The 24,844-nt window shown below is 40.9% G+C and overlaps 1 protein-coding gene and 2 long non-coding RNA genes across 3 annotated transcripts in view; 2 read left to right on the plus strand and 1 right to left on the minus strand.

Moving 5' to 3' along the window:
• Window positions 1-24,844, minus strand: part of LOC141361906 (uncharacterized) — a 593,959-nt gene that overhangs the window by 416,067 nt on the left and 153,048 nt on the right. The gene's annotated exons all lie outside the window — the stretch shown is intronic.
• Window positions 17,642-18,196, plus strand: LOC129453808 (uncharacterized). The gene is made up of 2 exons (XR_012367967.1): window positions 17,642-17,905; window positions 18,144-18,196. It is a non-coding gene; the product is annotated as an uncharacterized lncRNA (long non-coding RNA).
• LOC129438920 (uncharacterized) lies at window positions 18,748-24,674 on the plus strand. Its single transcript, XM_073863568.1, has 2 exons — window positions 18,748-24,383; window positions 24,622-24,674. The coding sequence occupies exon 1, from the start codon at window positions 19,580-19,582 to the stop codon at window positions 24,047-24,049; it is 4,470 nt and encodes a 1,489-aa protein (XP_073719669.1). The 5' UTR covers window positions 18,748-19,579; the 3' UTR covers window positions 24,050-24,383; window positions 24,622-24,674.

Genomic DNA, 24,844 nt, shown 5'->3' on the forward strand with positions numbered 1-24,844 from the left:
TACAAGTCCTCTCTGAACATGTTGCTGATGAACCATACCAAGTTTCATAACAATACGCAATTGCATTTCTGAAATACTTGAACTTTAAGAAAAAATTCAAAATGGCCGACACACAAAATGGCCGACCAAAAACCATTTGGTATCGTTTGACTCGGCATGCCTCACGAAATCTAACAAGACCAGTCTCATAATTTTACATTCAAGTTTGCAGTAGTTATAAGCAAAAATAGACATTTTTTATATCTCGTTACCACTAGGGGGCACTGTGATGAAACGGTGCATGCACCCTTACGTCATCACTGTTATGACATATACCAAGTCTCATATCAATACACAAAAGTTTTGCGAAGATACAGGCTCAAACACATTTTGGCGTGCTCGCCCTCGCATTCTTTGATGCGTTATACGACAACGGATAGGTCTACCGAAAAGCTTTTGATAACTTTTTGTCTGGAGTGTCTCTAGATGATGCGTACCAAAAATCAAGCCAGTCAAACAAGCGCTCTAGGAGGAGTTCGAAAAAGTAAGTGTTCAATATAATTAAAAATGGCTGACAGGAAGTAGGTTTGACTCTAACATATTTGGTACAGTCGGACTCGGCACGAGCCAAGAAATCAATAGAGTGAAGTCTCATGTCAGTGTGGCAAATAAATCAAATGATATAAAGATTTTAAACAATTTCTTTACATATCCTGACCACTAGGTGGCGCCGTCCTAAAGATTTATAGGTGCGCTCAGAACATGTCACTGATGAACCATGCCAAATTTCGTAGCGATACGCCATTCTGTTTGTGAAATACTGAACTTAATGAGAAAATTCAAAATGGCCGACACCCAAAATGGCCGACCGAAAACCGTTTGGTATCGTTTGACTCGGTATGCCTCAAGGAATCTAACAAGACCAACTTCATGATTTTAGACTCAAGTTTGAAGTAGTTATAAGCAAAAATAGGCATTTTTTGAATCTCGTGACCACTAGGTGGCGCTGTGACGAAACGTTGCAGGCACCTTCAAGTCATGACTGTAATGACATATACCAAGTTTCGTGTCGATACACCAAAGGGTTGCGAAGATATGGCCTCACCTCCGTTTTGGCGTGCTCGCCGCCGAATATGTTGTGCCTTTATACGAGAATGCATTGGTCTATCAAAAAGCTTTTGATAACTTTTTGTCTGGGGTGTCTCTAGATGCTACATACCAAAGGACATGCAAATCGGAAGAACGCTCTAGGAGGAGTTCGAAAAAGTAGGTTTTACGGAAAATTCAAAATGGCGGAAAGATTTGCATGACACAAATGACATCAATGTGTGCAATTGAATCAACATGAGCAAAGGATTCAGAGGAAACAAGAATTTAGTTTCTAGGTCTCACGGGTCAGAAGTTATGAGCATGAACATAAGTGGATTTTTGGACTGTTGGTGGCGCTAGAGGGTTTGAGTCAGACACACCAATGTTGCTATAGTAACTTCTGAGACTGTCCTCTACATGTGTGCCAAATTTCATAACTTTCCTACGTATGGTTCTATGGGCTGCCATTGACTTTTGGGTGGAAGAACGAGGAACAAGAATAATAATAAGAAAACTAACAATAACAATAGGGTTCTACGCCCCTTCGGGGCTTGACCCCTAATAATAATAATAAATATAGCTGCAAGCAGCGATACCGGGGTCAAGCCAAACATGGCAAAAAAAGATTCATACATGATGACTGTCATGATTTAAGATCTAAGTTTGCATTAGTTTTATGAAAAAAATAGCTATTTCTTTGTATCTTGAGACCACTAGGTGGCGCTGTGCCGAAACAATAGATGGTGCCTCAGATCATGACTGTGATGACACATACCAAATTTAGTGTAAATACGATAAAGCGATACGGAAATATAGCCTTAAATGACTTGACCACTAGGGGGCACTGACCAAACAATAAATTGTGACTCAGGTCTTGATTGTGATGACACCCACCAAATTTGGTGTAAATACGATAAAGAGATGCAGAGATATAGCTTCAAATCTCTTGACCACTAGGGGGCGCCGAAACGTTTACAAGTCCTCCCAGAAGATGTTGCTGATGAACCATACCAAGTTTCATAACAATACGCAATTGCGTTTCTGAAATACTTGAACTTAAAGAAAAAATCCAAAATGGCCGACACACAAAATGGCCGACCAAAAACCATTTGGTATCGTTTGACTCGGCATGCCTCACGAAATCTAACAAGACCGGTCTCATAATTTTACATTCAAGTTTGCAGTAGTTATAAGCAAAAATAGACATTTTTTATATCTCGTGACCAGTAGGGGGCAGTGTGACGAAATGGTACATGCACCCTCAGGTCATCACTGTTATGACATATACCAAGTCTCATATTAATACACAAAAGTTTTGCGAAGATACAGGCTCAAACACATTTTGGCGTGCTCGCCCTCGCATTCTTTGATGCGTTATACGACAACGGATAGGTCTACGGAAAATCTTTTGATAACTTTTTGTCTAGAGTGTCTCTAGATGATGCATACCAAAAATCAAGCCAATCACACGAGCGCTCTAGGAGGAGTTCGAAAAAGTAGGTGTTCAATATAATTCAAAATGGCCGACAGGAAGTAGGTTTGACTCAGACATATTTGGTACAGTCGGACTCAGCATGAGCCAAGGAATCAATAGAGTGAAGTCTTATGTCATAGTGGCAATTTAATCAAATGATATAAAGATTTAAAAAATTGTTTTTACATATCCTGACCACTAGGTGGCGCCGTCCTAAAGATTTATAAGTGCGCTCAGAACATGTCACTGATGAACCAAGCCAAATTTCGTAGCGATACGCCATTCTGTTTGTGAAATATTGAACTTAATGAGAAAATTCAAAATGGCCGACACCCAAAATGGCCGACCGAAAACCGTTTGGTATCGTTTGACTCGGCATGCCTCAAGGAATCTAACAAGACCACCTTCATGATTTTAGACTGAAGTTTGAAGTAGTTATAAGCGAAAATAGGCATTTTTCGAATCTCGTGACCACTAGGTGGCGCTTTGACGAAACGTTGCAGGCACCCTCAGGTCATGACTGTTATGACATATACCAAGTTTCGTGTCGATACAATAAAGTTTTGCGAAGATAAGGCCTCACGTCCGTTTTGGCGTGCTCGCCGCCATATATGTTGTCAATTTATATGAGAACGCATTGGTCTATCAAAAAGCTTTTGATAACTTTTTGTCATGGGTGTCTCTAGATGCTACATTCCAAAGGACATGCAAATCAGACAAACAGTCTAGGAGGAGTTCGAAAAAGTAGGTTTTACAAAAAATTCAAAATGGCGGAAAGATGTGCATGACACAAATGACATCAATGTGTGCATTTGAATCATCATGAGCCAAGGATTCAGAGGAAACAAGAATTTAGTTTCTAGGACTCACGGGTCAGAAGTTGTGAGCATGAACATAAGTGCATATTTGGACTGTTGGTGGCGCTAGAGGGTTTGAGTCAGACACACCAATGTTGCTATAGTAACTTCTGAGACTGTCCTCTACATGTGTGCCAAATTTCATAACTTTCCTATGTACGGTTCTATGGGCTGCCATTGACTTCAATGGCGGAAGAACAAGAAACTGAAATATAGCTGCAAGCAGCAATCCCGGGGTCAAGCCAAAAAGGGCACAGAAGAAAGTAAAGTTGAATTGGATAAGCAGATTGAAGAACCTAGATAAACCTAATAATTTTAGATGAAAAACAAAAAAGTTATCAACAAAAATAATTTAAGTTCTTGTCTACTGCAATCGTTCTTCTGTTATTGACAATCATGGAACATTAGTGCACTGAAGGACATGTGAGTGGTGTTTGCAGTGGCAAAATATGGGTCACATCATGTTACAACAAGTTTAATTAGTCAAAAGAGACCATCCCCGTGTCTTTACAATGTTCTGATGCAGAGATATAGCTTTTGCAAAAACGGTTAATAAGGTATTCTCAATGGTTGCTAGGGAGTGAATTGGCAACCACCAGTGATTATAGTCAAAGCCATGAAAGGAATAATCCATGATGACTCATGGTTTTAGATGTGTTGTTGCAGTAGTTTTAGGCAAAAATACCATTTTCTATCTCAAAACCAGTAGGTGGCGCAATTACAAAATTGTGCATGCAACATCAGGTCATGATTGTGTTACATCTAGCTAGTTTTATGTCTATACACTTTAGTTTAGTGAAGAAACAGTTGTATGACCATAGGGCTGGCTTGTTATCAAAGGTTTAGTTCAATTATAAGGCCATCTAGTGGTGCAAGCATACAATTTTTTTTGTGTAGCTTCAGAATGTGCTCTTGCATCAGTGCATCAAATCTGGTGAAAAAATCTGTTTTCGTTACGAAGTTACAACCATTTATGTGTAAAAAACACTAAATTTGAAGGTAATTTTTCGTTTTTTGCAATTTTCGGCCATTTCTGATGAAAATTTTAATATAACGCCAATAGAACTTTTTGTTCAGAAGATAAGGTTAGTTTCTTCCTATGGTGTTTTCGAGTCGATAGGAAAAACGTTCGCAGAGATATTCACGCGTGTTTTTTAAGCGCTATTTTGCTGTGCAGGGTTAACCGTAAGGTGAATTCTGGCATGTTTGGTATCGTTGGACTCGGCAACTATTCAGAACTTTAAAGAAACAAGTCCCGTGAAAATACGTCAATCGGAGCCAAAGTTATAGGCGTGTAAAGCATAAATGTGACCACTAGGTGGCGCTGTGACGAAACTCTGCATGCACCCGTAGTTCCTGACTGGCATCACAAGTACCAAGTATCGTGTCAATAGGCTTAAGTTTGCCGAAGATACAGCCTCAAATCCGTTTTTTTGCGCTCTACGTAAAATTCGTTGATGCGGTTTACAGAAACGGATCGACGAATTGACATGAATTCCATAACTTTTTGCCGTGACGGTCTGTAGATGATACATACCGATTTTCGTGGAATTCGGGCAAAAGCTCTAGGACGAGTTCGCAAAAGTAGGTTTTACGAATAATTCAAAATGGCGGAAAAATTTTCATGACGGAAAATGACGTCATAGGGTCCAGTCGAATCGTCTTGAGCCAAGGAATTAGAGGAAACAAGAATTTAATTTCTAGGACGTACGGGTCAGAAGTTATAAGCAAAAACGTAAGTGCAACTTTGGACTGTTGGTGGCGCTAGCGGGTTAGACATAGAGACTCCAAATTTGCTGTGGGGACACATTGGACTGTCCTTTATCAGTGTGCCAAATTTCATAACTTTCCTACGTACGGTTCTATGGGCTGCCATAGACCGCAATGGCGGAAGAAGAAGAAGAAGAAGAAGAATAATTATTATAAATATAGCTGCAAGCAGCAATGCCGGGGTCAAGCCGAAAAGGGCACAGAAGGATGTAAAGTTGCGTTTGGATAAGCAGACTAAAGAACCTAGGGAAACCTTATGATTTCAGATGAAAAAAACGCAAAAGTAATCAACAAAAATAATCTATGTTCTTGTCTACTGCAATCGTCCTTCTGTTATTGACAATCATGGAACATTAGAGCACTGAAAGACATGTATGTGATGTTTGCAGTGGCAAAACATGGGTCACAACATGTTACAGCAAGTTAAATGAGTCAAAAGAGACCATCCCCATGTCTCTACGCTGTTCTGATGCAGAGAAAAAGCTGTTGCAAAAACAGTTGATAAGGTATTCTCATTGGTTGCTAGACAGTAAATTGACATCCACCAGTGATTATAATCCAAGCCATGAAATGAATAATCCATGATGATTTATGGTTTTAGATGTGTTTGTTGCAGTAGTTTTAGGCAAAAATTACCATTTTCTATCTCAAAACCACTAGGTGGCGCTGTGACAAAATTGTGCATGCAACTTCAGGTCATGATTACGTTACATTGAGCTAGTTTTATGTCTATACACTTTAGTTTAGTGAAGAAACAGTTGTATGACCATAGGGCTGGCTTGATATCACAGGTTTTGTTCAATTATAACGCCAACTAGTGGTGCAAGCAAGCAATTTTTTTTGTGTAGCCTCAGACTGTGGTCGTACATCAGCGTATCAAATCTGGTGAAAAAATCTCTTTTCGTTGCGAAGTTATAACCATTTATGTGTAAAAAATACAAAATTTAAAGGTAATTTTTAGTTTTTTGCATTTTTCGGCCATTTCTGATGAAAATTTTAATATAACGCCAATAGAACTTTTTGTTCAGAAGGTAAGGTTAGTTTCTTCCTATGGTGTTTTTGAGTCGATCAGAATTACGCTCGCGGAGATATTCGCGCGTGTTTTTTAAGCGTTATTTTGCTGCGCAGGGTTAACCGTAAGGCGAATTCTGGCAAGTTTGGTATCGTTGGACTCGGCAACTATTCAAAACTCCAAGGAAACAAGTCCCGTGACAATACATTGACCGCAGCCAAAGTTATAGGCGTGTAATACATTAATCTGACCACTAGGTGGCGCTGCGACGAAACTGTGCATGCACCCTCAGTTCCTGACTGGCATCACAAGTACCAAGTGTCATGTCAATAGGCCTAAGTTTGACGAAGATACAGCCTAAAATCAGTTTTTTTGCACTCTACGTAAAATTTGTTAAGGCGGTATACGACAACGGATTGGTGTATTGAAATTCTTTTGATAACTTTTTGCCATGAGTGTCTCTAGATGCTACGTGCCGATTTTCGTGGCAATCGGACAAAAGCTCTAGGACAAGTTCGAAAAAGTAGGTTTTACGAATAATTCAAAATAGTGGAAAAATTTTCATGACGGAAAATTACATCATAGGGTCCTTTCGAATCGTCTTGAGCCAAGGAATCAGAGGAAATGAAAATTGTGTTTCTAGGACATACGGACCAGAAGTTATAAGCAAAAACATAAGTGCAACTTTGGACTGTTGGTGGCGCTAGCGGGTTAGACATAGAGACTCCAATTTTGCTGTGGGGACACACTGGAGTGTCCTTTATCAGTGTGCCAAATTTCATAACTTTCCTACGTACGGTTCTATGGGCTGCCATAGACCGCAATGGCGGAAGAAGAATAACTAATAAATATAGCTGCAAGCAGCAATGCCGGGGTCAAGCCGAAAAGGGCACAAAAGGATGTAAAATTGAGATTGGATAAGCAGATTGAAGAACCTAGGTAAATCTAATAATTTTAGATGAAAAAACAAAAAAGTTATCAACAAAATTAATCTAAGTTCTTGTCTACTGCAATCGTCCTTCTGTTATTGACAATCATGGAACATTAGAACACTGAAGGACATGTGAGTGGTGTTTGCAGTGGTCACATCATGTTACAACAAGTTTAATTAGTCAAAAGAGACCATCCCCATGTCTCTACGATGTTCTGATGCAGAGATATAGCTTTTGCAAAAACGGTTGATAAGGTATTCTCAATGGTTGCTAGGGAGTAAATTGGCAACCACCAGTGATTATAGTCAAAGCCATGAAAGGAATAATCCATGATGACTCATGGTTTTAGATGTGTTGTTGCAGTAGTTTTAGGCAAAAATACCATATTCCATCTCAAAACCAGTAGGTGGCGCAATGAAAAAATTGTGCATGCAACATCAGGTCATGATTGTGTTACATCTAGCTAGTTTTATGACTATACACTTTAGTTTAGTTAAGAAACAGTTGTATGACCATAGGGCTGGCTTGTTATCAAAGGTTTTGTTCAATTATAAGGCCATCTAGTGGTGCAAGCATACAATTTTTTTTGTGTGGCCTCAGAATGTGCTCATGCATCATCGTATCAAATCTGGTGAAAAAATCTCTTTTCGTTACAAAGTTACAACCATTTATGTGTAAAAAACACAAAATTTGAAGGTAATTTTTCGTTTTTTGCAATTTTCGGCCATTTCTGATGAAAATTTTAATATAACGCCAATAGAACTTTTTGTTCAGAAGGTAAGGTTAGTTTCTTCCTATGGTGTTTTCGAGTCGATCGGAAAAACGTTCGCGGAGATATTTACGCGTGTTTCTTAAGTGCTATTTTGCTGCGCAGGGTTAACCGTAAGGCGAATTCGGGTATGTTTGGTATCGTTGGACTCGGCAACTATTTAGAACTCAAAGGAAACAAGTCCTGTGAAAATATGTCAATCGGAGCCAAAGTTATAGGCATGTAAAACATAAGTCTGACCACTAGGTGGCGCTGTGACGAAACTCTGCATGCACCCTTAGTTCCTGACTGGCATCACAAATACAAAGTATCGTGTCAATAGGCTTAAGTTTGGCGAAGATACAGCCTCAAATCCGTTTTTTTGAGCTCTACGTAAAATTTGTTGACGCGCTATACGACAACGGATTGGTTTATCAAAATTCTTTTAATAACTTTTTGCCTTGAGTGTCTCTAGATGGTGCATACCGATTTTCAAGGCAATCCGGCAAAAGCTCTAGGACGAGTTCGCAAAAGTAGGTTTTATGAATATTTAAAAATGGCGGGAAAATTTTCATGACGGAAAATGACGTCATAGGGTCCAAACGAATCGTCTTGAGCCAAGGAATCAGAGGAAACAAGAATTTAATTTCTAGGACATACGGGTCAGAAGTTATAGGCAAAAACATAAGTGCATTTTTGGACTGTTGGTGGCGCTAGTGGGTTAGATATAGAGACTCCAAATTTGCTGTGGGGACACATTGGACTGTCGTTTATCAGTGTGCCAAATTTCATAACTTTCCTACGTACGGTTCTATGGGCTGCCATAGACCGCAATGGCGGAAGAAGAATAACTAATAATAAATATAGCTGCAAGCAGCGATACCGGGGTCAAGCCAAACATGGCAAAAAATGATTCATACATGATGACTGTCATGATTTAAGATCTAAGTTTGCATTAGTTTTATGAAAAAATAGCAATTTTTTCGTATCTTGAGACCACTAGGTGGCGCTGTGCCGAAACAATAGATGGTGCCTCAGGTCATGACTGTGATGACACATACCAAATTTAGTGTAAATACGATAAAGCGATAAGGAGATATAGCCTTAAATGACTTGACCACTAGGGGGCACTGACCAAACAATAAATTGTGACTCAGGTCTTGATTGTGATGACACCCACCAAATTTGGTGTAAATACGATAAAGAGATGCAGAGATATAGCTTCAAATCTCTTGACCACTAGGGGGCGCCAAAAAGTTTACAAGTCCTCCCAGAACATGTTGCTGATGAACCATACCAAGTTTCATAACAATACGCAATTGCGTTTCTGAAATACTTGAACTTAAAGAAAAAATTCAAAATGGCCGACACACAAAATGGCCGACCAAAAACCATTTGGTATCGTTTGACTCGGCATGCCTCACGAAATCTAACAAGACCAGTCTCATAATTTTACATTCAAGTTTGCAGTAGTTATAAGCGAAAATGTACATTTTTTATATCTCGTGACCAGTAGGGGGCAGTGTGATGAAATGGTGCTTGCACCCTCAGGTCATCACTGTTATGACATATACCAAGTCTCATATCAATACGCAAAAGTTTTGCGAAGATACAGGCTCAAACACATTTTGGCGTGCTCGCCCTCGCATTCTTTGATGCGTTATACGACAACGGATAGGTCTACCGAAAAGCTTTTGATAACTTTTTGTCTAGAGTGTCTCTAGATGATGCATACCAAAAATCAAGCCAGTCAAACAAGCGCTCTAGGAGGAGTTCGAAAAAGTAAGTGTTCAATATAATTCAAAATGGCCGACAGGAAGTAGGTTTGACTCAGACATATTTGGTACAGTCGGACTCAGCATGAGCCAAGAAATCATTAGAGTAAAGTCTCATGTCAGTGTGGCAAATAAATCAAATGATATAAAGATTTTCAACAATTTCTTTACATATCCTGACCACTAGGTGGCGCCGTCCTAAAGATTTATAGGTGCGCTCAGAACATGTCACTGATGAACCATGCCAAATTTCGTAGCGATACGCCATTCTGTTTGTGAAATACTGAACTTAATGAGAAAATTCAAAATGGCCGATACCCAAAATGGCCGACCGAAAACCGTTTGGTATCGTTTGACTCGACATGCCTCAAGGAATCTAACAAGACCACCTTTATGATTTTAGACTCAAGTTTGAAGTAGTTATAAGCGAAAATAAGCATTTTTCGAATCTCGTGACCACTAGGTGGCGCTGTGACGAAACGTTGCAGGCACCCTCAGGTCATGACTGTAATGACATATACCAAGTTTCGTGTTGATACACCAAAGTGTTGCGAAGATACGGCCTCACGTCCGTTTTGGCGTGCTCGCCGCCGTATATGTTGTCACGGTATACGAGAACGCATTGGTCTATCAAAAAGCTTTTGATAACTTTTTGTCAGGGGTGTCTCTAGATGCTAGATACCAAAGGACATGCAAATCGGACAAACGCTCTAGGAGGAGTTCGAAAAAGTAGGTTTTACGGAAAATTCAAAATGGCGGAAAGATGTGCATGACACAAATGACATCAATGTGTGCATTTGAATCATCATGAACCAAGGATTCAGATGAAACAAGAATTTAGTTTCTAGGACTCACGGGTCAGAAGTTATGAGCATGAACATAAGTGGATTTTTGGACTGTTGGTGGCGCTAGAGGGTTTGAGTCAGACACACCAATGTTGCTATAGTAACTTCTGAGACTGTCCTCTACATGTGTGCCAAATTTCATAACTTTCCTACGTACGGTTCTATGGGCTGCCATTGACTTCAATGGCGGAAGAACTAGGATGAATAATAATAAGAAAACTAACAGAAACAATAGGTGTCTACGCCACTTCGTGGCTTGACCCCTAAATATAGCTGCAAGCAGCGATACCGGGGTCAAGCCAAAAAGGGCACAGAAGAAGGTAAACTTGAGTCCGGATGAGCAGTTTAAAAAACCTAGCAAAACCTCCTGATTTCAGACAAATTAATATAACGGTAATCAGCAAAAAAGCTGTGTTCTAATTCAGTGAAATCTCTCCCTCACGTCTTGAGGAGCATTGACAACTAGAACACTGAAGGAAATTGCAGTGGTAATACTCAGCTCACAAAATGTTACTGTGGTGTTAATGAGTCGAAAGAGCCCACCCCAATGTCTCTACGCTGTTCTGATGAAGAGATATAGCTCTTGCAAAAACAGTTGATAAGGTATTCTCATTGGTTGCTAGACAGTAAATTGACATCCACCAGTGATTATAATCCAAGCCATGAAATGAATAATCCATGATGACTTGTGGTTTTAGATGTGTTTGTTGCAGTAGTTTTAGGCAAAAATTACAATTTTCTATCTCAAAACCACTAGGTGGCGCTGTGACAAAATTGTGCATGCAACTTCAGGTCATGATTACGTTACATTGAGCTAGTTTTATGACTATACACTTTAGTTTAGTGAAGAAACAGTTGTATGACCATAGGGCTGGCTTGATATCACAGTTTTTGTTCAATTATAACGCCACCTAGTGGTGCAAGCAAGCAATTTTTTTTGTGTAGCCTCAAACTGTGGTCGTACATCAGCGTATCAAATCTGGTGAAAAAATCTCTTTTCGTTGCGAAGTTATAACCATTTATGTGTAAAAAATACAAAATTTAAAGGTAATTTTTCGTTTTTTGCAATTTTCGGCCATTTCTGATGAAAATTTTAATATAACGCCAATAGAACTTTTTGTTCAGAAGGTAAGGTTAGTTTCTTCTTATGGTGTTTTTGAGTCGATCAGAATTACGGTCGCGGAGATATTTGCGCGTGTTTTTTAAGCGCTATTTTGCCGCACAGGGTTAACCGTAAGGCGAATCCTGGCATGTTTGGTATCGTTGGACTCGGCAACTATTCAAAACTCCAAGGAAACAAGTCCCTTGTAAATATGATGATCATAGCCAAAGTTATAGGCCTATAAAACATTCGTCTGGCCACTAGGTGGCGCTGCAACGAAACTGTGCATGCTCCCTCAGTTCCTGACTGGCATCTCAAGTACCAAGATTTGTGTCAATAGGCCTAAGTTTGGTGAAGATACAGCCTAAAATCTGTTTTTTTGCGCTCTACGTAAAATTCGTTGATGCGCTATACGACAACGGTTTGGTTTATCAAAATTATTTTAATAACTTTTTGCCATGAGTGTCTCTAGATGCTGCATACCAATTTTCGTGGAAATCGGCCAAAAGCTCTAGGACGAGTTCGCAAAAGTAGGTTTTACGAATAATTCAAAATGGTGGAAAAATTTTCATGACGGAAAATGACGTCATAGGGTCCATTCGAATCGTCTTGAGCCAAGGAATCAGAGGAAACAAGAATTTCATTTCTAGGATTTACGGATCAGAAGTTATAAGCAAAAACATAAGTTCAACTTTGGACTGTTGGTGGCGCTAGCGGGTTTGAGATAGAGACTCCAAATTTGCTGTGGATAATATTTGGACTGTCCTTTATCAGTGTGCCAAATTTCATAACTTTCCTACGTACGGTTCTATGGGCTGCCATAGACCGCAATGGCGGAAGAAGAATAACTAATAATAATTGTAAAAAGAAAACTAACAAATACAATAGGGGTCTTCGCCCCTTCGGGGCTTGACCCCTAATAAGAAAACTAACAGAAACAATAGGTGTCTACGCCACTTCGTGGCTTGACCCCTAAATATAGCTGCAAGCAGCAACACGGGGTCAAGCACCTTCGGCGCAATGCAAACACAGCACAGCAAGCACACAAAGCACAGCAAGCTCACAATGCACAGCAAGCACACAAAGCACAGCAAGCTCACAAAGCACAGAAATCACACAAAGCACAGCAAGCACACAAAGCACAGCAAGTACTCAAAGCACAGCAAGCACACAAAGAACATCAAGCACCCAAAGCACAGCAAGAAACATACAACGTATCAATCACCCAGAGCGCATTGAGCACCCAAGGTGCATCAAGAACACAAGGCGCTGCAAAGAACCCAAAGCGTAGCAATCTCAGAGCAGAACCACCGCAGTGCCAAGAAGCATCCGAAAACATGGCAAAAACTGAACATATGTGAACTACAGACAGGTCAAGAAGAATATATGAGAAAGAACAAAATGTAATAGAAGCGATGAACACTTGCCTCAGGCGGGATTCGAACCCAAGAACTCAGAAACTCATTGCTTGTGCCTTACCCGCCACGCCACTCAGTTGACACAGCTCAAGGAACAGCAGAAAAAAAATTACAGAAATGCAAGGATTGTCATATGCCAATTACCAAAGATGTAGAAATGAAACTGCAGAGCAGAAATAACAGAAATACAATGTATATGAGAATCAAAAAGCTCAAGTGAGATTGAAGACAAGAAAAACATTCTGTAGAGCAACGCTATAAAATGTAATATACAGTAATTAACAATGACAAATAGACAACATCACAGGCACGATCAACTTTACAGAGGTATTTCTCAAAAAAATGCCTAGGTGCCAGAAAAATCTGTTCAGTCATTTCTGTGCGGATTGCTCCAAAGAACCTACGAGCAGAACCTGGCTTAAAATAAACAAAATTTGTAAAAGGAGTAGCGAAAAGATCATTTACCATATGCCTTACAATAACACATTAATAGAATGTTGGAAAATGACAAATGAGGTATCGTTGCAATCGGCATAAACCAGTGAATTTAATTTCACAAAGAAAATTAATATAAGACAAAGTATTCAGAAGTTATAGGCAGTTCTATAAGAACTGTTATTGTTTATAACCCCTAGGTGGCGCCATACTCTGACTTCCCAGGTACCTTCAGGACATAATGCCGAAGCTCCCTACCTATTTTTTCGCCGATATAGCCAATACTTCAAAAGTTATAGCAATTTATGACTCATTTCAAAATTGCAGACAAGCGGTCCGCTCAATCCCGGCATAATACACATCCACAGATGCGGCATGAGCCAAGGAATCCGTAGACACCACAATCATAGTTTTCTGACAAACAATTCAGTAGTTATGGGCAAAAATAGCCTTTTTTCATTACTCATAACCCATAGGTGGCGCTGTCACCAGATTCGGCATGGTCCCCCAGTTTATGCTTGACATGACGTGTACCAAATTTCATTTCGATTGATAAAATAATGACCGAGATACAGCTTCAAAACCATTTTTGCGTCAACCTTGTTAAGTTTGTGCATTTATTACTTTTGAACAAAGATAAATATCAAAATTCTGTTCGGTCATTTCTATGCGGCTCACTCCAAAGATCACCTGTGCCAAATTTCATAACATTTGCACCAAATTTAAAGGAGGAGTAGCGAAAAAACAAAATACTGTACATTTCAAAATGGCTGCTACTGTAATGGGTGGAGTCTTACTGTAAGGTATTAAAAACAACAAGCATGAGGAGAGCAATCACATGTACTAAGTAGAATTTTCACAGATCAAACAGATCTGCAGTTATAACCATTTGAACATTGAATTTTTGCACTGCTGGTGGCGCTATAGAGTTACTGCTAGAGACCCCATTTTTGGCCACCTGACTATTTATTACCACCACTACAACTGTGCCAAATTTCATAATTTTCCTACATACGGTTCATAGGGCTGCCATAGACACCAATGGCTAAGAAGAAGAAAAAAGTACAATTCCAATAGGTGTCTCAGCACCTTCGGTGCTTGACCCCTAAATATAGCTGCAAGCAGCAATTGCGGGGTCAAGCACCTTCGGCGCAATGCACACACAGCACAGCAAGCACACAAAGCACAGCAAGCTCACAATGCACAGCAAATACACAAAGCACAGCAATTACACAAATCACAGCAGGCACACAAAGCACAGCAAGCTCACAAAGCACAGCAAGCTCACAATGCACATCAAGCACACAAAGCACAGCAATTACACAAATCACAGCAGGCACACAAAGCACAGCAAGCTCACAAAGCACAGCAAGCACACAAAGCACAGCAAGCTCACAAGGCACAGCAAGCACACAAAGCACAGCAATTACACAAATCACAGCAGGCACACAAAGCACAACAAGCTCACAAAGCACAGCAAGCACACAAAGCACAGCAAACACAAAGCACAACAAGCACACAAAGCATAGCAAGAACACAAAGCACAGCAATTACACAAATCACAGCCGGCACACAAAGCACAGCAAGCTCACAAAGCACAGCAAGCACACAAAGCACAGCAAGCACACAAAGCACAGCAAGCACAGCAATTACATAAATCACAGCAGGCACACAAAGCACAGCAAGCTCACAAAGCACACAAAGCACAGCAAGCACACAAAGCATAGCAAGCTCGCAAAGCACACCAAGCACACAAAGCACAGCAAGCTCACAAAGCACAGCAAGAACCACCATAATGCAGAGCAACAACAGCAAACATGGAAAAATAGAACACATGTGAACTACAGACAGGTTGAGAAGAATTGATGAGGAAGAACAAAACGTCATGACTCAGGTGGGATTTGAACCCAGAAACTCAAAATCTCAATGCATATGATTAACTAGATGCGCCACTCAGTTGACACAGTTCATGAAGCAGCAGACAAGACATTAGAGAGCTGAAAGGATTAACATATGTCAATCACCAAAGATGCAGGAAAGACACAGCAGAAGCACCACAATGCAGAGCAACAACAGCAAACATGGAAAAATAGAACACATGTGAACTACAGACAGGTTGAGAAGAATTGATGAGGAAGAACAAAACATCATGACTCAGGTGGGATTCGAACCCAGGAACTTAGAATCTAAAGGCAATTGGTTAACTAGATGCGCCACTCAGTTTACACAGTTCATGAGGCAGCAGACAAGAGATTAGAGAGCTGAAAGGATTAACATGTCAATCACCAAAGATGCAGAATTGACACAGCAGAAGTAGAAATAACAGAAATACAATGTACATGAGTTCAAGTGAAATTGAAGACAAGCAGACCATTATGTATAGTGATGCTATACAATGTAATATACAGTCACATTAATTTATTACTATGACAAATAGACAACGTCACAGGCACGGTAAACTTTAGAGTGGTATTTCTAAGAAAGAGAACAGAATATCAAAAATCTGTTCGGTCTATGGTAGAGAAATTTTGAGTGTTTTATCTTAAGCTTAGTATAAATGTTTTATATAAAGTATACTTTTAATGTGTTTTATGGTTGAGGCCTAAATGAATTGAGTTGTCTCTCTGTTGCTTGCCATGACAGTGTTTTTCCACAGCTAGGCCTGGATAGGGGACGTGTGACCTTGGTAAGAATAGCAAGATAGCTTTATGACGCATTAGAAAACAAAGGCATTGTGTTTTACCAGCAATGGCTGTCTTTTTGTGTAGCAACTTAAAGGTCGCAAAGATACAGGACCAGTACAAACAGATTGTTCGAATGGGAGGGCTACTAAAACTGGGGCACTATTTAAATCACTGAGAAACTCAGAACGGGGTCATTGTCATAGTCATTGTCATCATCATTTTATCAATGCAGGTGTATACACCCTATGACCAGTATTGTGTTTCAAGCTGTCTGACACAATTCTTTAATAAAATACTTTAAAGATAATTTTACATCTCAACCGTCTCTGATTCTCCTGAAAAAATCCACTACATTTTGGCGCTGCGAGCAGGGTTACAAGAGAGAACATTGGACAACCGAGTGGGATCGTTCAGAGGCTGTTCACGGTCGGGGGGAGATGTTCTCCAACCTGAGTCGATTGTTTTGTCTTTGTGGGTGTTAAACTGCTAAGGCTGGCCAGCCGCTTGCTTCTTAAATTAAGGTAGGCAAAGCGTTATGGCATTTTTTCACCTGCATTGATGAGATTTTTGACTCTGTTTGGAAAACACAGACAGCTCGGCGTTTTCATTTGAATTCCTTAATTCTCTCTGTAACTCATAAACGAACTATTGCTATTAATGAGAAGGGACTTGTGGATGATATTACAAGATAAATTCTCTCTAATAGGGAAACCTGGTCTTCCGAGTAAAGTGTACTCTTATCTGAGGGTCAAGAGGACCCAGCTGTGAAACAGTTGATGGAAATTAATATTAACATAGCCAAGAGGGCGTTGACTGTTAATAGCCAAGAGGGCATTTAATTATACTAAATTTTGTTGATTTTATGGACTCAAACTAAAACATTAATTTTGAAACAAAATTTTGTAAAGCCAGTGGGCTGATTTAAATAAGAGTATCTGAGATGAGTACGGATATATCTTTTTAAAGGAAAGAAAAACCAGTGGGTTGATTGTGAGCTGTTTCCTGGTGTAACTGGTTAAGTTACGAAACAAAGTGAGATAAGAGAGAAGATTTTTGTTAAGGGAGAACCAGTGGGTTGCTTAAATGAGTATTTGAGAGTAATTTATCGATGAACTATGATACTATAAATTGCTCTGTAAAACAAATATGAAGAGTTTGCATAGTTTGTGTTCCAAGGAGCTTAGAACGTGCAAACGAGGGTGAGCGAGAGAGTCTGGAGTGCGGGAAAAACCAGTGGGTTGCTTGAGTGAGTGTTTATGTGTGCCTCTATCGATGAACTGTGATACTATAGAGAAGCTCACTGATATGGACACAGTGTTCAAGGGTGCTTTATCGATGAACTATGATACTATAAAGTATTCTTTGAGATGAACACAGTGTTTAACCACTTGCCTGTCACTCCACCCTTTAGAGTGGGGGGTGAAAAGTTGATGTGCAGGTTCAAATTAATATAACTTTGGCATTTTTTGGTCTAAAAGATTAATCTTGGTCTTGTTTTAAAGAAGACAATGTAAGTGTGTTGCCCTTTAAGAAATTTAACTTTTAAACATCTGGTTTATTTTTGTTGATGCATATTCTCAGATAAAATTAGAAGTTCATAATTACTTTTTGGTTTATCTACCTCATTTGTAAAAATTTATATTATTTGTTACATGATGATGTCATTTCCTGTTTGGTCACTTCCTGTCAGTTGTTCCTGGTCCTACTTGAAAACATGAGACAGTCATCGTGTGCTCTCACTTTCAATCTATTGCATCCACTTTAATACTTCATAGAGGCAATGCCGTAAGTTCATCTATGTGACATTAGACATGTTAAGGATTATATATTTGTAAAGATTTTGTTAAAAAGGTGGTGTTTGATATGTTATTAAAAACAAGCTAACAGTGATGCTAATAGCCATTATAGCTGCTACTACAGTGAGAACAGCTGTGATTGTGATTGTACACATTGTTGAGACATTTATAATTGTATGAATAATGGAGACATGTACATTGAATATTGTTGTATTGTTTTATTACAGTTTTCACCGCAACATGTTTATGAAAAGAGAGTGACAGTAAATGATCAACCTTACTACGACTCTGTCTTCATTGGCTGTGGTTTAACTTGGTGTTTAGTCAGAGTTTCAACACACTGCACGAGAACACTATAGTGAAAAGGCACCATTTGATGTTTAAAGTGGATAAGATGGCAGCAAACAGCAAGTCGTCTGTGTACAGCGCTAGAAGTGGCAAGTCATCCACGTCATCTACGAGCGCAGCTCACGCCCGGGCCAGAGCTGAAGCTGCTAAAGTAAGAGCATCATATGCCAGCCAAGAGGCTAAGTTAAAAATTGAAAAGGCTGCAAAAGAAGCTCAAAATCAACTGGAAACTGTAAGAATAGACACTGAGTTGGAAGTGCTAACGCTACATAGAGAAGCTGATGCAGCCGCTGTGGAGGCACAAGTGCTGGAAGATGCTGAACTATCAATGCATGCTGCAGTTGAAAGGGGAAGATCTGAATCGGAGAAAGTTAAAATTGAACGTACAAGTGAATATGTCAATTCTCAAATCAACCTTCAGAGTCATTCTCCCTCTCCAGTCTTATCGGCCTTACCTGTCACTCCTCCATCTCACGCTGACTCACATAACAGCTTCATAACATGGAGTCCGCCTGTGAAAGACATTTCACATAAACAGTCTATCCATAAGCCAAAGTCTGAGAAAGCTGATAGTATGCACTTACCCTCAACAAACCTACCTGATCTGTCTGCAGGTGCGATGAAGTCTGAAGTCAGAAGCCCCATCATGAATATGCACGCAAAGTCATATGTCCCTCGATACATTCCTCAAGTTAACACGGCACCTCAATCAGAGCCTTTGGCACAGTATATAGCACGACGGGACCTTGTTAATTCAGGACTGTATCAATTTGATGATAAGCCCGAAAATTATCGGTCATGGTATTCTTCATTCACCAGTGCAGCTCGTGAAGTTCACCTCACAGCAAGCCAAGAGTTAGACCTCATGACTAAATGGCTGGGAAAAGAATCTGGCGAACAGGTGAAACGCATCCGCTCAGTGTATGTCAACAATCCCAATCTCGCTTTACACAAAGCATGGGAGAGACTATGTGAGTGCTATGCTGCACCAGAAATCATTGAGCAGTCACTATTTCAGAGGTTGGACAGCTTTCCTAGGATTTCAGCAAAAGACCACACCAAATTACGAGAACTTGGAGATTTACTTATGGAAATCCAAGGTGCTAAAGAAGATGGTTATCTCATAGGTCTGTCATACCTTGACACTTCACGCGGAATTGGACCAATTGTAGACAAGCTTCCATATGGGCTTCAGGACAAGTGGGTGACTTCTGGTTCATTCTACAAGGAAGAAAACTACAGTTAGTTTCCTCCCTTTGAGTATTTCTGTAACTTTGTGTGCCATGAGGCAAAGAAACGACACGACCCTAGCTTTATGCATCAAAGCAGTGCTACAGCACCCACAAAACCTGACAGATCCATTGTGAAGAGTTTCCATACCAACAAACCCGTCTCAGTGCATAAAACAAACGTGTATGCGGCCAATGACGACCCTAATAAAAATTGTCCATTGCACAATAAACCACACCCCTTGAAAAAATGCAGAACATTCAGAAACAAACTCCTCGATGACAGAAAGGCCTTCCTCAAGGAGAAAGGAATATGTTTCAAATGCTGTTCTTCGGTTTCGCACCTCGCCAAAGAATGCAAGTCTTCTGTGAAGTGCACGGAATGTGGCAGCACTAATCATGATGCGGCCATGCACCCAGGCCCATCACCTCAAGCAGCTAAGGCTTCTTCACCACCACAAGAGGATGGCGGGGAGGGAGAAGATGGTTCTAACATGGCTGTTGTCAGCACAAGCTGCACAGAAGTTTGTGGTCAAGGTCAGTGGAGCCGCTCATGCTCAAAAATCTGCCTTGTGAAGATATACCCCAAGGGTTCCAAAGACTTGGCCATCAAAGCCTACGTAATTCTGGATGATCAAAGCAATCGTTCATTAGCTAGACCAGAGTTCTTTGAGCTGTTCAACGTGGAGAGCAAACCATTCTCATATAATCTCAGAACTTGCTCTGGCATTATAGGAACATCTGGTAGGAAGGCAGAAGGTTTCCAGATTGAATCACTGGATGGAAAAGTTCTCATCTCCCTTCCATCACTCCTTGAGTGTCATGAGATCTTGAATAATCGGTCTGAAATTCCAACGCCAAGTGCAGTTCTACACCAGCCCCATCTTCAAAACATTGCCAAGCACATTCCAGAACTGGAACCAGAAGCAGAAATACTTCTGTTACTTGGAAGAGATGTCATAAGGGCACACAAGGTCAGGCAGCAGATCAATGGACCAATCAACGCCCCCTTTGCCCAACGTCTGGACCTGGGCTGGGTAGTAATAGGAGAGGTGTGTCTGGGTAATGTACATAAGCCAACAGTCAATACATTCAAGACCAATGTGTTGGAAAGTGGTCGCCATTCAATCTTTCAACCCTGCACAAGCTTTATGCAAATCAAAGAGATGCAGCAAAGCTGTAACATGTCTGGCAAGGCAACTGAGAAGACACTTGGACAGGCAGTGTTTAACAGAACTGAGCATGACAACAGACCTGCTCCATCTGTGGAAGATACAACTTTCCTAAAAATAATGGACTTGAATGTCTACAGAAATGAGGCAAACAGCTGGGTAGCTCCTCTACCATTTAGAGAACCACGCAAGCCCCTGCCAAACAACAAAGGGCAAGTAGTTAATCGATTCACATCCCTGCAACGTACCCTGAAGAGGAAACCTGAGATGCAGCAGCAGTATGTGGCATTTATGAAAAAGATCTTCGATAATGGTCATGCTGAGGTAGCACCACCACTGAAAGAAGAGGATGAATGCTGGTATCTCCCAACATTCGGGGTCTACCATCCACAAAAACCCAACCAGATCAGGGTGGTCTTTGATTCCAGTGCTCGATACTCTGGTGTCTCGCTCAACGACGTGCTCCTCACAGGCCCCGACCTCAATAACTCCCTTGTGGGCGTCCTCCTACGCTTTCGGAAAGAGAAGGTTGCAATACTAGCAGACATTCAACAGATGTTCCACTGTTTCTTGGTGCGTGAAGACCATCGCAACTTCCTGCGTTTTCTATGGCACAAGGACAATGATATTAAGAAGGAAATTGTTGAGTATCGGATGAAGGTCCACGTCTTTGGAAATGGGCCGTCTCCTGCAGTGGCCATCTATGGGCTGCGAAGAGCCATCAGAGAAGGTGCACAGAAGCATGGTGCTGATACTGTCAAGTTTGTGGAAAGACATTTCTATGTTGATGATGGTTTGATATCTGTACCATCTGAAGCTGAGGCAATTGATTTGCTACAACGAACACAGGCTTCACTTGCTGAGTCAAATCTCCGCCTACACAAGTTTGCTTCAAACTCTCAGACAGTCATGGAAGCTTTCCCACCTGACGATTGTGCTCCAGTAATCAAGGACTTAGACCTGAGTGGAGAGACTTCACCCACACAACGGAGTTTAGGTCTGCTGTGGGAGATCACAACTGACACATTCACCTACTCCACATCGACCATTAACAAACCAGTCACCCGCCGTGGAGTCCTTTCCACTGTCAACAGTGTTTTCGATCCTCTGGGTCTACTGGCACCTGTCACGATCCAGGGAAGAGCCCTTCTCAGAGAACTTACCTCTGAACTGTCTGACTGGGACACGCCCCTCCCAGAGGACAAACTTAGCAAATGGGAAGCCTGGAGAGATTCTCTGCAAGACTTAAAACAGCTTCATGTTCGACGTACATACACAACCACTTCACTCACTGAAGCTGTGCACACAGAATTGTGTGTATTCTCAGATGCATCAACAAAGGCCATAGGTACTGTGGCTTATCTGAAAGCACTTCAGAAAGATGGGAAAGTTGAAGTAGGATTTGTTATGGGCAAGGCAAAGCTGGCACCCCTGTCCAAACCTACAATCCCAAGGCTTGAGCTGTGTGCTGCTGTCTTAGCAGTAGAGATGGCAGATCTCATCCAGGATGAGCTAGATCTAGGGTTGAATGATGTAAAGTTCTTTACAGACAGCAAGGTGGTCCTTGGCTACATTTATAATGAGTCGAAACGATTCTATGTTTATGTTCACAATAGAGTCCAACGTATCCGCCAGTCCTCAAGACCTGAGCAGTGGCACTATGTACGTACGGAAGAAAACCCTGCAGATCATGCATCGAGATCCTTACCTGCATCCTGTCTTGTGCAGACTTCTTGGTTCACCGGTCCCTCCTTCCTGCATCAGCCACCTGTAGAGAAAACACAAACAAATGAGACATTTGAGCTAATTGAACCTGAAAAGGACTCAGAAATCCAGCCACAAGTACAAACATGTGCTACTAACCTGGAAAAACCAGAGCTTACCTCTGACCGATTTCAAAGGTTCTCCACCTTTGCTTCCCTAGTAAGAGGAGTAGCATTTCTAGTTCACATGGCAAAATCCTGCAAACACACGAACCAAAACAGTAAATGCAAAGGTTGGCACCGATGCGACTTACCTCGTACTCCAGATGAAATGGACCAAGCAAGGAACGTTATCCTTAAAGCAACACAAAAAGCTGCTTTTGCGAAAGAACTGTCAGCTCTCCAATCTAACCAAGCTGTATCCAAAAGTAGCCGCTTGTGGAAACTCAGTCCAGTCATAGAGAATGATTTCATCTGTGTTGGAGGACGACTAAAGCACTCTCAGGTTGCAGCTGCAGAAAAGAACCCAATAATTCTGCCCAAAGATAGCCACATCTCCCTACTGCTCACTCGGCATCACCATGAGCAAGTGAAACATCAAGGCCGTCACTTGACCGAAGGAGCAATTAGGGCAGCAGGGCTGTGGATCTTGGGAGGCAAGGGACTGGTCAATTCAGTACTCCACAAATGCATAATTTGTCGCAAGCTGCGCGGAAAGCTGGAAGAACAGCGCATGGCGGACCTGCCATCTGAACGCCTCAAAACCTGCCCTCCTTTTACATATGTGGGGCTAGATGTATTTGGACCCTGGTCTGTCACAACCAGACGCACCAGAGGAGGACAGGCAGAAAGCAAGCGGTGGGCCATCATGTTCTGCTGTATGAGTTCGAGAGCCGTACATGTTGAGGTCATAGAGTCTATGGACACCTCAAGCTGCATAAATGCTCTCAGACGATTCTTTGCACTCAGAGGACCTGCAAAACAGCTCCGTTCCGATTGCGGTACAAATTTCATTGGAGCATGCAAGGAGCTTGGAATGGACAAAATGGTGCAGCGGTACCTCAGTGAACAAGGATGCAGCTGGGAATTCAACCCACCACATAGTTCTCACATGGGAGGCTCGTGGGAGCGTATGATTGGCATTGCCAGAAGAATATTAGATTCAATGTTTCTGCAGCTGAACACTCGCTTAACCCATGATGTTCTTTGTACACTGATGGCAGAAGTTACTGCTATCATTAATGCACGACCACTCTTACCCGTCTCTGCAGACCCGGAACAGCCTTTCATACTTTCACCATCAATGCTTCTTACCCAGAAGACAGGAGTTCCACCTCCTCCTGGAGACTTCTCAGACAGGGACCTGTACACAAAGCAATGGAGACAAGTTCAGGCTCTTGCAAACCAGTTCTGGACCCGTTGGAGCCGTGAATACTTACCTTGCTTGCAGCAAAGACAGAAGTGGACAGTACCTCGCAAAAACCTTCAAGTTGGAGATGTAGTTCTGCTCAGGGACAAGCAGATAGCCCGTAACTGCTGGCCTATGGCTAGAATCACTGCCATATTCCCTGGACTGGATGGTCATGTAAGAAAAGTTGAGGTAACTACAAGTGATCAAGGCAATTTAAAAACATTTCTAAGGCCAATTGCAGAAGTTGTTCTACTTCTACCTAAAGACTGATCTAGAGGTTAAGGTTCAACACTCTAACAAGTTCATAGTGACCTCACTTAGGTCAGGCGGGGAGTGTGTTGCCCTTTAAGAAATTTCACTTTTAAACATCTGGTTTATTTTTGTTGATACATATTCTCAGATAAAATTAGAAGTTCATAATTACTTTTTGGTTTATCTACCTCATTTGTAAAAATTTATATTATTTGTTACATGATGATGTCATTTCCTGTTTGGTCACTTCCTGTCAGTTGTTCCTGGTCCTACTTGAAAACATGAGACAGTCATCGTGTGCTCTTACTTTCAATCTATTGCATCCACTTTAATACTTCATAGAGGCAATGCCGTAAGTTCATCTATGTGACATTAGATATGTTAAGGATTATATATTTGTAAAGATTTTGTTAAAAAGGTGATGTTTGATATGTTATTAAAAACAAGCTAACAGTGATGCTAATAGCCATTATAGCTGCTACTACAGTGAGAACAGCTGTGATTGTGATTGTACACATTGTTGAGACATTTATAATTGTATGAATAATGGAGACATGTACATTGAATATTGTTGTATTGTTTTATTACAGTTTTCACCGCAACATGTTTATGAAAAGAGAGTGACAGTAAATGATCAACCTTACTACGACTCTGTCTTCATTGGCTGTGGTTTAACTTGGTGTTTAGTCAGAGTTTCAACACACTGCACGAGAACACTATAGTAAGGTTTTTCACTGATGTTTCTGGAGGTGAAAATATTTAACAGAAAAATTGTTATAGCAGTTTAAATTTATTATAATAATTAAAAATAAT

Source organism: Misgurnus anguillicaudatus, chromosome 3, assembly GCF_027580225.2.
Source record: "Misgurnus anguillicaudatus chromosome 3, ASM2758022v2, whole genome shotgun sequence".
NCBI lineage: Eukaryota > Metazoa > Chordata > Actinopteri > Cypriniformes > Cobitidae > Misgurnus > Misgurnus anguillicaudatus.

Excerpts from the sequence above, each read along its gene's own strand:
- LOC129438920 (XM_073863568.1), top strand. The coding sequence starts at position 19,580 with ATGCATCAAAGCAGTGCTACAGCACCCACAAAACCTGACAGATCCATT.